The sequence below is a fragment of the Sinocyclocheilus anshuiensis genome, unplaced genomic scaffold (assembly GCF_001515605.1).
Source record: "Sinocyclocheilus anshuiensis isolate Anshui unplaced genomic scaffold, SAMN03320099.WGS_v1.1 scaffold1830, whole genome shotgun sequence".
Taxonomy (NCBI): domain Eukaryota; kingdom Metazoa; phylum Chordata; class Actinopteri; order Cypriniformes; family Cyprinidae; genus Sinocyclocheilus; species Sinocyclocheilus anshuiensis.
In genome coordinates, this window is record NW_015546014.1 from 593577 (window position 1) to 605714 (window position 12138).

The window sequence follows — 12138 nt, forward strand, 5'->3', positions numbered from 1 at the left end:
CCCTTCTCACACACACACACCCTCACAGCTATGCCGATGATGCCGAGTAAATCACTTGTGTGTGTGGACGAAACTCTGTGATCGAGGACAAACTGAAATGTAGAAAGGGTGTGAGAGAAACAGTCCACACTCTGAAGTGGTTTGGAAATGGTAAATTGGCTACTGAAGAAACTTGAGGTGATAATTTCCCATGTTTGAGGGCAACAGGTTCAGTATCGCTCTCAAGCACATCCACATAATGACTGTCGCTGTCCCACAGAACCAGACTTTTGTCTTCTGACTGAAAGTCTGGTCAACTTTGCAGCTTATTTTGGCCAAGAGAAGCTACTTGAACAGGAAACAATCATCTGAACAATGTTTGAAAGGCCAAAGTTTTTTGGGCAATAAATTGTGAAATTTAGCAGTAACTTGTCTCCGGTAATCATTGTGTTCAACCTACAGTACTCATGTCCCGACCTGGACTTGGACTCGAACACTGAAAGATGTTACCAGAAATGTTACCATGGTCAAGAGATTTTCTGGAAGTCTTTAGAAAAATATAAAAAAAAAAAAACGGAAGAGGACAGAGGACAGAATGAAGAAATAAACCAAAAAAAAAACTGAAATGAAGATAAATTGAGAAACAATAGGCATGTAGGATTGTGTGCAAAGATTATCTTATATTTCAGCCTATAGCATCTTCACTTTTACACTTCAGGCCCAGTTACATACTGAAAATTTGTTTCAGCGACAAGACATGAGCAAGAGAGAATATATGGTCAACTGGTGAACTTTACAGCTTATTTTGGCCAAAGAAATGCCCACAAGAACAGGAAGCGAGTGACATTTAAAAGGCCAATCACACTTAAATGTTTTTTGGGGGGGGGTTTGGCAGCAATTTGTGAAATTAAAGGAGCTTGTTCAAAAATTGTATCCACTAATCATTATATTCAGCCTACTTGTGTCTCGATCTGGGCTTGGACTCGGATTAAGCTGGTCTCGACTACAACACCGGTAGTTGTTACCAGAGATGCTACTATGGTTAAGAGATTTTGTAAAAGTCTTTAGTTGGTGCTTTATGATTCTTCATAACTCTAGAAAGAATACCAAAAAAACAAAAAAATGAATTGGACAGTGGACAAAAAAAAAGTAGAAATAAACCAAAAACTTAAAGGGCAAGAAATTGAGAAACAAGAGGGATATAGGTTTGTGTGCCCAGAATATCTCATATTTCAGCCAACAAAACTTATTTTAGCCAATAAGACAAGAGAAAGAGACACCGGAGAGAAGACATGGTCAACTGGTCAACTTGAACAGAAAACAATCACCTAAACAGCATTTGAAAGGCCAACCACACTTAAATGGATTTTTTGGGGGGCAGAACATTGTGAAATGAACTAGTAAATTGTTCAAAAATTGCTCCGATAATCATTTTTACTAACCCTACATATGTCTCAACCTGGACTTGGGCTCGACTTGAGCTGGTCACGACTACAAGACTGGTAGATGTTACCAGAGATGTTACTGTACCATGGTCAAGATATTTTCTAAAAGAAAGACTGTATAAAAGTCTTTAGCAGAAGCCTTATGATTCTCCATAATAGAAATTAATACTAAAAATTAGAAAAAAACTGAGGAAGACGGAGGATTAAAAAGTAGAAATAAACTAAAAAAGCAAGAGAACCAGAAATTGAGAGACAAGAGGGAAATAGGATTGTATGTGCACAGAATATCTCATAGTTTAGCCTATAGCATGATCAGGCCCAGTTACATACTGAAAACTTATTTCAGCCAACAAGACATGAGCAAGAGAGAAGATATGGTCAACTGGTCAACTTTGCAGCTTATTTTGGCCAGTGAAATGCCCATGTGAACAGGAAACAATCATCTGAACGATGTTTGAAATGACCAACCACACTTTTTTAATGAGGTTTTCTGGGCAGCAAATTCTGAAATGAAGTTGCAACTTGTTTAAAATAATTGCTCAGCAGTCTCCGCTAATCATTGTACAGACAAAACCAAAGAAACCAAAGCTTCCTTCAATTGCAGATCAATCCTGCTCAATGGTCAGAAGGAATTTTGCGCCACTTCTCTGTCTCAGCGCTGCAATATTCTTAGGATGTCTGGTGTGAACTGTTCTTTTGAGGTCACGCCAAACCATCTCAATCAGGTTGAGGTCAGGACTCTGGGCTGCTCCAGAAGGAGCATTTTCTTCTGTTGAAGCTATTCTGTTGTTGAAATACTCCTGTGCTTTGGGTGGTTGTCTGGTTGCATCACTCTACCTCTGTTGAGCTGAGATTGGCAGACAAATTGTGTAACATTTTCCATCAAAATGTCTTGATGAACACAGGAATTCATTTTTCTGTCAATGTTGGCAAGCTGTCCAGGCCCTAAGGCAGCAAAGCAACCCAAACCATGATGGTTCCTCCACCATACTTCACACTTGGGATGAGGTTTTGATGGTGTGCTTAGTTTTCCCCAAACCTCCCAACTTCAGTTACATCTGTCCACAGGATATTTTCCTAGTAGTATGGTGGAACATCCAGGTGCTCTTATGCAAATTTAGATGTTTAGTTATGGGTTTTTTTTTTTTCTAGACTGCATAGGCCTCCTGCAGGATTTCCTCCAACGAACACTGTTTTTGTTTAGGGTTTTACATTATGTAGATTTCACTGTTGTAGCACACGATACAGAGTTTGTCTCGAGTCCAAGTCTCAGACCATATCTTCATGGTCTTTTTATGGACTCGAACATCTGGACTCCTGACTTGGACTTGACCCTCATCAGGTTTTCTGCCTTGACTCAGTCTTGGCTTGAACTTAACTACTCAGGTCTTAACCTGGACTTGGACTCAAACTGAGCCGGTCTTGACTACAACACTGGTAGTTGTTACTATGGTCAAGAGATTATCAAGTCTTTACTTGCCACTTTATGATTCTTTGAGGTAGAAAATGGTAGAAAGAATGCTAAAAACATGCTAAAAACATGAATAGAGAAAAAAAAAGAAGAAAAATGATAGAAAGTAGAAATAAAAAACGAACAGAGGAGAAAACGAGAGACAAGAGGGATGCAGGATTGTGTGCAAAGAATATCTAATATCTAAAATTTATTTCAGACAAAAAGACATAAGCCAGAGAGAAGATATGATTTGAAAAGTGGGTAAGAGAAAATCCTCAACTGCGATTCATTCTTTTTCGGAGATAAAGACCATTTGAACTCGACACTTTTAATCCAACAAGAATTCGCTCCCACATGCTTATAGAGGTCACAATAACACAAAGAGACACAAAAGCGAGGAATGACAAGAGGGAACGTCATGTGCAAGAGGAAATTCAGTCTCCACCTCGAAATGAAAGAGAAGAATTAAAGTCCTGGAATAATCTAGAAATCAAAGAAGACTGTTCTTGAGCTCAGCCTGAATTAAATAGCTCAGACGTTTAACATTCAAACAGAGTTAAAATACTAATTCATGACTCTAGAAGAACTCAATGTGAACATATCTGAGATAACAATATTTGAGTTTAATAAAATTGCATATTGCTTATGTAATCTACATGGGCAGGACATGGCTCTTGAATAAACATCCTTTGTAGAGGAAAGGTCTGATTTTAAATGTCCCACCTTTACTTTGCTCTGCTCATCAGATGAAATGATTTTGAAAACTTGCTTTTAAAAAGTTAAGAAAATCTCACTGTAACACTTCATATGTGACCCTGGACCACAAAACCGGTCATAAGGGTCAATTTTTTTAAATTTAGATTTATACAGCATCTAAAAGCTGATAAATAAGCTTTCTATTGATGTATGGTTTGTTATGATAGGACAATATTTGGTCGAGATACAACTATTTGAAAATCTGGAATCTGAGGGTGCAAAACTAATCTAAATATTGAGAAAATCGCCTTAAAGTTGTCCAAATTAAGTTCTTAGCAATGCATATTACTAATCAAAAATTAAGTTTTGATATATTTAAGGTAGGAAATTTACAAAATATCTTCATGGAACATGATCTTTACTTAATATTCTAATGATTTTTGGCATAAAAGAAAAGTCGATAATTTTGACCCATACAATGTTTTTTTTGGCTATTGCTAAAAATATACCCCATCGACTTCAGACTGGTTTTGTGCTCCAGTGTCACATATTAGGGAATACTATTCACTATTAACTGGCTGTTTATTCATACTTATAAAGCATATATAAATCCTTTATTCTGCATTACCATATTTTAGATCTCTTAATCCTAACCCAAACCTAAACTAAACAAAACAACTACCTTACTAACTATTAATAAGCAGCTAATTAGAAGTTCATTGAGGGAAAACTCTTAATAATAGTGAATAGTGACTACGACCAGGTCACCATCTCATCCATACTTATTTTCATACTATTAACCCTACATAAGGGGTAAATGTTTTGAGTCCAAAAGCAGAATTTGTGCATTTGGCTCTGGATCTCAGACTTAATGAGTAATTATTTTTCTATCCAAACCCACACTAAGGTTTTAATTATGCTATAACCAATGGTAACCAGCTTTAGAGCACAATCATCAACCGAGCATGTCTAATCAAGCATCAAAGCACATCCGATTCCTCCGACACCAACCATTTACCAAGAATCAAATGTTTATAAATACGTAAAGGGCAGAAGCACTGTCTTCTGAATCCCACAGAGCACTGCAACATGTCTCCCGCAGATGGACGGGGCAGGGTCAGGAAAAATGTTTATTTAACAAAAAAACCAACAGGCTGACCAGATTAGTGATATCAGTGATTCAATCGTTCATTCATCCAAATGAAATGCAAACGTAGAACCGCAAGATGTTAATCTGGCAATCAAACACAAACCTCATGTGAACCTGAGGAGCGCTGAAAATATAAAACGATAAATATTGGATAATACAGTTAAATGCAAACCAACAAACTTCACTCTCAACAAGGTTGTAGAAAACTGGCTCGCCATGATCTTTGGTCACGCAACATCTCTTAACAGCGGTGTAAAGCATCTGAAAAACAACTGAGACTCACATACAAAAGGACAAAAATCTACAGAAAAAAGAAATGGATCAATATGATGGATATACTTTGCTCTGTACAATTGCACATTTTCATGCCTTTCTCCTATTTAAATCGGAAAATGCAGCCATGATTAAATAGCATTTAATCAGACTGATGAGTCTTGTGATAGAGTGTTAAATATCTGAAGGAAACAAACTAGTTCTGTATATGTAGATAACAGATCTTTTGCCACTTAAAGGTGGTATAAGCAATTTTTAAAAAAACGCTTTAGAAAACTGATTCGGGCCGAATAGCAAAACAAACACTTACCCCACCTTTAAGTGTGGCCACTTAAAGTACATCAATGCTTGTTTCTACTCTTGTGTATTTATGCATTCTTTATATATGGCTTGTGTGGATATGAATATGTCTGTGTATGACTGTCTATCCCTCTGTCTCTCCGTGGACGTTCTCCATGTGGACTTTGAGGTAGTCGTTGCGGGTGAACTTCTTGTGGCACAGGGAGCATTCAGCCATGGGTCTGTTGGGATTATGGGTCAGCTTGTGTCTGATCAACATCTTCTTCAAACTAAAGGACAGGTCACACACCTAGAAATACACAAACACATTACAGAAAATATGATGTCGTTTTTTAATGTTAAATATCTTTATCCCAGTTTAAAATCAACATGAAATGGACCCTCGAGAGTAAAACAATATTTTCTGTAATATATGATGTTGGTCTTACTTTGCAGGACTCATTGGTGCACATTATTCTATAGAAAATTAGTGGTTTTTAATCTTTAATTTGTAATGTTTTGTAACTTATTCTTCCTCTGAAATGTTGTCTCAGCTGGTTAGTCATTGTTTTAGCTCACATTCAGGTCTTGTTTCATTCTCGTATGTAAAACTCACTTTTCACCATCCCAAAAAAAATGCACAATTGATAAAATCAAGTCCCGCCTTACATTTTCCTCATTGAATACCCTGCTTCAAATATGTCACATTACTTTCACTCATCCTGCACTGATGTTTGTACTATGGGCGTGAATAATAGTGATTATATTTCTAAGTCATCCATCCATTTTCCAAACCATCTACCCCATGTATTGTCACGTTGCACACACACGAGGAACGAGGAGACGCTGGAGAATACGTTTAATGGTCAGTTATTTTTATATTTACTTAATATATTTGAATATTAAACAGATAATGAAACATTTAATTTTCTTTAGGGTTATTATAGTTGAAATTAATAATAAAAATACTATTGTTATTATTGATAATTAAAATAAATATATGAAAAAATATATGGAAAAATGTCAAGTAAATAAAAAATTAGTAATGTCAAGTAACTGTCGAAGCACTAAAATTACTGAAAATAAACTGGAAAATGAAAATAAATAAAAACTACAACTGAACTAAACTGAATACATTTATAAATTAAACCTAAATAAATAAATGAAACCTTAACAGTAATATAAAAATAATACTATTAAAAATGACAAAAGCACACAGCAAAATTATTGAAAATTTAGAGTAAAAAAAACAATAAACAAAAAATATATAAATAAAAGCTACTTCAAAATATTAATACAAACTATAATATTATATAAAATAATACTAAAATAACACATCTTCTTGACTAAGCTTTTAAGTTAACTTAAAATATTTATTAATAATATTAATGATATATTTTAATAATAACATTTAAAAACATTTTTTAAACAATTCATTATTTTCCCACAAAAATGAGAAGTGTCCGAGATCATACAATTATTGCCAGTGCCTCTGCAATAGATGTCAAGTGTTGAAGCACTAAAATTACTTACAATAAACTGAAAAATGGATATAAATAAAAACTAAGCCTAAAACACCCTTAACATAGGCTTACATTGAAAAAAGGTCATATTCAGAGACTCGAATATCATTAAGACATAATATGAAGGTCATTGGTGGAGTTTTTTTACTTAAACTAGTAATCATTCACCAAGCAGCCATCCAGAAACCATTTAGCAACACGCTAAAAAGCATTTTAGCCTCTTCATAAGCAATGGCTTGGCAAACCTACATTGTGGCTGTGACTTTTGTAGACTTTTTTTCCAGGACAGGACATAATAAATTAGTCTAGTAGCCATAAGTGGATTTACGTTACATAACCCATGAAAAAGATCCATGAGAGGATGGTTTTTATTTTGGCATTTCACATTTCGTGAAACAGCTCTTGTTTACAGACTTCATTCTGTAATGTGTGTTAGCATGACTTCATGCCCTGCGACCGCAGAGAGGATGTGAAGGCAACGCTCAATACATCAGAGCAGACACACAAACAACCAATAACTGAAGGAATAAAAACACAACCAAAGAACTGCAAGCCAGGGCCAAATCTTCTAAAGTTTGCCATATGCTATTGGTTGAGACCTTAACACACACACACACACACACACACACACACACACACACACACAGCAGAACCACTGGACTGGTGCCACGACACACACACACACACACACACACACACACACACACACACACTATCAAATATGCATCACCAATGGCACACAAATCCATTTCACATGATAAATCAAGTTGATCTCTCCAAGAACACTCAATATTCTTTATCTCCATGAAGAGACAGTGAAAGATATTGCAGCTGTCACTTTCTTCATAAAATGAATGTATTTTTTTTTATTTAAACAGCATGAAAAAGCATTTAATGCCTTGATGGACGACTTATTAGTCTCAGTCTCTCACTGTGACATGAAGTGCAGATATTAATGGCTGTGGGCACATGTGAGGAATAGAGGAATAGAGATGCTAAACCATTTATACTCTGATGTATCCATGGCACGAAAAAAAAAACATACTAAGCAGAAAACTATAGAATACTTTTCAAACTGAACAGCACAGCATGTGTAGATTCCTGTTTGAAGTGTGTAGTTGCAAGCAATATATATATTGGTTTGTGTTCAAATAAACCTAAATTCCACGTTAAAAAGGACGGAACGTGAATACAAGTAATTGACTTTTTTTTGTACTACATTTTTTAAAGTATACACAAACATTTGGTAACATTTTTAATGCTGCATTTATTTAGTTAAAAATACATTATTATATGCAATTTAACATAACACTTTTCTATGTGAATATATTGTAAAATGTAATTTATTTGTGTGATCAAAGCTGAATTTTCAACATCATTACTCCAGTCTTCAGTGTCACATGATCTTCAGAAATCATTCTGATATGCTGATTCGCTGCTCAAGAAACATCTTTTGAATGGTAGTGTATTTTGGGGGTGAATTTCCAGCTAAAACTGACTATATAGTGTAACTGGGACATAAAATGACTCAAACTCTCATATAAGATTTTGGTCGTACTGCACATCTCAACATGCAAGTGGATGTTTGTGTGCTGTATTGATTTTCTTATTTTTTATGAGTCACAAAAGCTAGCAAATTTCCTCTATGAACGTGCTAAACAATCCCAGAGCCTCTCAGACGTCCACAGCACACGCAGAGCGGTTCACTTGTGAATACGACACGCTCCGGTTTCACTTTACTGTCACTTTTGTTTAATTCCATTACACAGCAGTCACTACAGGACACCATACAAAAATAATTCAACACTAATACACTGGAATGTAGGTTGTGGAACGAAAAGTTTTCATCCTGTAGTCAGTGTATAGAACAAGCAAACGGCCAAAGCATCGACAAATGCTAGTGTGCTTATATTTTAATGAGAACAAGCTTGTTTAAATACATTCAAATATGTTATTTATTTATAGCAGGTTTGAATGGTCCTTTGTTGCTATATTGTGAATTTTAGTGCATTTTAGTAAATCTAAAACACGATCGCTCACAAGCTAAAACAGAATAACAAGATCTCAGCCCATTAAATTTCTTTAGACCAAAAATGTGGCAAAAGTGTTTCAGAACATTAAATCCTCATTTTGACACCATATATAACGCCACAAAGTTCCTGTTCTTTAACTTCAACAGGAGCCGTGAAAGACAGGCACGACCACCCCACAAACCACTTCAAATGTAGTCAAATACTCAGGGAAAGCGAGTCAAAAATAAATGAATTTGGAGTATGGATGGTTTCTGGCACGCTGCACTTCAAAAATGCTGCGCATGAAAGAAGTCCCGGGATAATTTGCCATCATCAATGGAAGCCATTCTAACAACCGTCATCAGAGCGCCAGATTTCAGACCAAATCACTCCAGGCTTAAAAGACTTGTCACGTCAAATGCAGAGAGAAAAAAAAACTGAGGAAACAGCCAATTTCATTCTCTTATGCTCTTTAAAACAGTCAAAACTTAGAAAGACATGCTTGCAGCTTGCCATAGAAATCAAATAAACACAGGAGGAATGTTTCTCATTTTCCTTAGTGAAGTAAGTGTGTGTGTGTGTGTGTGTGTGTGTGAGAGAGAGAGTGTGTGTGGCTGGACTTCCATGTGTATCTTTATATGGCTCTCTGATTCACACACTGCCTAAGAGAGAATAATAAAGCATTCAATTGTAGGTCTGATGGTGAGGAATAGTCAGCACTCCTGTCCTCAACATGTTACGTGATTTGAGGAATCATTCACATCTGTAGCACAATCAAATCATGTGTCTTTTTGAGGTGTGCTAATTTACTGTAAGTGATCACACAATTTTCATCTGACAGATGTATAAAAACATAAAACGGGTAACTACTTAAGATTTGAGTAAAAAAGACAATTAGAACAATTTAGCAACTTCCTTCCCCTCATTCTAATATTTCTGTATTCCATTTTAATGGTTTAATTAAATGTATAAAAAAGGCTAATTAATTTAATTGATAAAACTTTAAAAAATGGAATAATTCTTTCTTTCTTTCTTTCTTCTTTGTTTTTTTCTTCTTCTGGATTTATGATTTAATACAGATTTACTATTTAAAAACGGTGGTAATCAAAGGCATAAAACATTAACTTTTGAATTCATCTTTCAAAATGTAATGCAAAAGAAAATTTAACAATTCCTTTTATTTTTTGGCAAACAGAGGTTTACTGTTAAAATTAAAACATGGAAGAAAATTTGTGAAAGCCCATACTATGCACTAATGAATAATGCTCAGTAAGACCGGGAGTCAAATCTTTGAATTGTACTGGTTAATCCAGTTCACCAGAAGTGTTTTAAATGATTCGCTCACGAGTCAAAGTGACCAGGTTCTTGTGTCAAACTCACTGACTCAGTGATCCGGTCACAACAGCTCACTGCAGGGGAAGATTATCAGTGAAGAACAACTTCACTTTGGTCTGTCCTTCACACAGCGCGGTCACAAGACTTCAGAAAACTTGGAATCTGATTCATATGAACCACTTTTACGATGCTTTTTGATGGTGCCTCTTTGAATCTTGAAAGCTCCAGTCGTCTTTCAATGTTGACTTCAGAAAACTTGGAATCTGATTCATATGAACCACTTTTACGATGCTTTTTTATGGTGCCTCTTTGAATCTTGAAAGCTCCAGTCGTCTTTCAATGTAATTGCAAGGGAAAAAGTGACAGGTGCATTATTCATACAAGAAGGACATGAAAGTGAGTATGATGATGACTTATGTAAGCTGTCCCTTTAAGAAAGCAAAAATACAATATATATTGATTCAATGAAGTCTTTAATCACTAATATAAGATCTGACTGACTGAACTCTGTGTGTGTGTCCTAAGAAACCGATGGACACAAACGTATTTTCAGGGACAGTGAGAAGATAGAGAGGAGTTCACAACTGCTGTGGTTTGGAGCTGATTGTGTGTGTCTTAAGGGTCAGAGATGGGTCAGTTTGCGCAGGGCGGTTTCGTCCTTGTGTCCGCCTGGCAGGACGTCCTTCCACTGCGGCTTTGACACCACAGTAACACCCTCACACACACACACACACACACAGACAGACAGACAGGGTGAGTGTGTGCTGGTTTATGTGCTGCGAGGGCGTTCTGGTTCGTGGTCTGATGCGCGTCACGGTGCTGATTATGTGGACTCGGCGTGGGCCGCAGGGTTAAACTCAAGACCGGCTTTAGCTTTTCCAGCGGTCTTAGACTAAACCCTGCTGAACGTCACACACTACCCACAAGCCACCTCTCTCTCTGCTCTTCCACTGGGATGTGGCTGCGGTGCGTCGAGAGCAGTTGTCTGATAGTCAGCCAGAATCAGACATAAAAAGAGCCTGTGTTTGTGTGTTAGAATGCAGTATTATGCAATGCGGTCTGCGTGTGTAACTCACGTCGCACTGGAAGGGCTTCTCTCCGGTGTGTGTGCGCATGTGTTCATCCAGGCCACGCTTCTGACTGAAGGCCTTGTTGCACTCGCTGCATTTATACGGCTTTTCCTGTAAAAGAGAGTGACGGTTAACACTTAGATTTAGACCGTATCATAGTACTGTGACTGCTCTCATCAGAGTTACAAATGTCCTACACTTATCATCCGATCGTGGTTGTATCTCTCTATTAGTGCTGCGTTTGGCACTATTGACAACAACATTCTCTTGAGTAGGCTACAAAATGATGTTGGCATTTGTGGAAGCGCATTGGCATGGTTCAAATCATACTTATCTGACTGTCATTAATTTATAACAGTGAATGACAAGGTATCATATTGATCACAAGTACAGTATGGAGTACCTCATGGCTCAGTACTAGGACCGTTACTTTTCACACTTTACATGTTACCCTTGGGAGATATCATGAGGAAATATGGTGTTAGCTTTCACTGCTCTATATTTTTTCGCGGCCAGATGAAACATACCAGTTTGCAAAACTAATGGAATGCATTGTTGATATAAAAAAAAAAAAACTGGATGACTAGTAATTCCCTACTACTAAATTCTGGAAAAACAGAGGTTTTATTTATTGGACCAAAAACCTCCACATGTAATAACCTGAATTGACTTGAACTAAAAAATGACTCTGTTATTGTCCTCTTGTATTATTGACAAACTATTTTCCTGTTTGACATTGTAAAGCTGCTTTGACACAATCTGTATTGTATAAAGCTCTATATAAATAAAAGTGACTTGACACAAATATAGGGTCATATTTGGGGAAGATGCCCACCTTAAAGGGATAGTGCACCCAAAAAAGAAAATTCTGTCATCGTTTATTTACCCTCAAGTTGATCCGAACATGTATGAGTGTCCTTCAG

General features: G+C 36.5%; 1 protein-coding gene across 1 annotated transcript in view; it reads right to left on the minus strand.

Annotated features, from left to right (window-relative positions):
- Positions 1-5302: 5302 nt before the first annotated feature.
- LOC107698519 (PR domain zinc finger protein 5-like) overlaps positions 5303-12138 on the minus strand; it is an 80931-nt gene continuing 74095 nt past the window's right edge. Inside the window, exons 17-18 of the mRNA XM_016499541.1 lie at positions 11222-11326; positions 5303-5585 (exon numbers count right to left, since the gene is read on the minus strand). Of these exons, the coding sequence (XP_016355027.1) occupies positions 5421-5585; positions 11222-11326 (270 nt within the window). The 3' untranslated portion in view covers positions 5303-5420. The remainder of the gene's footprint in view (positions 5586-11221; positions 11327-12138) is intronic.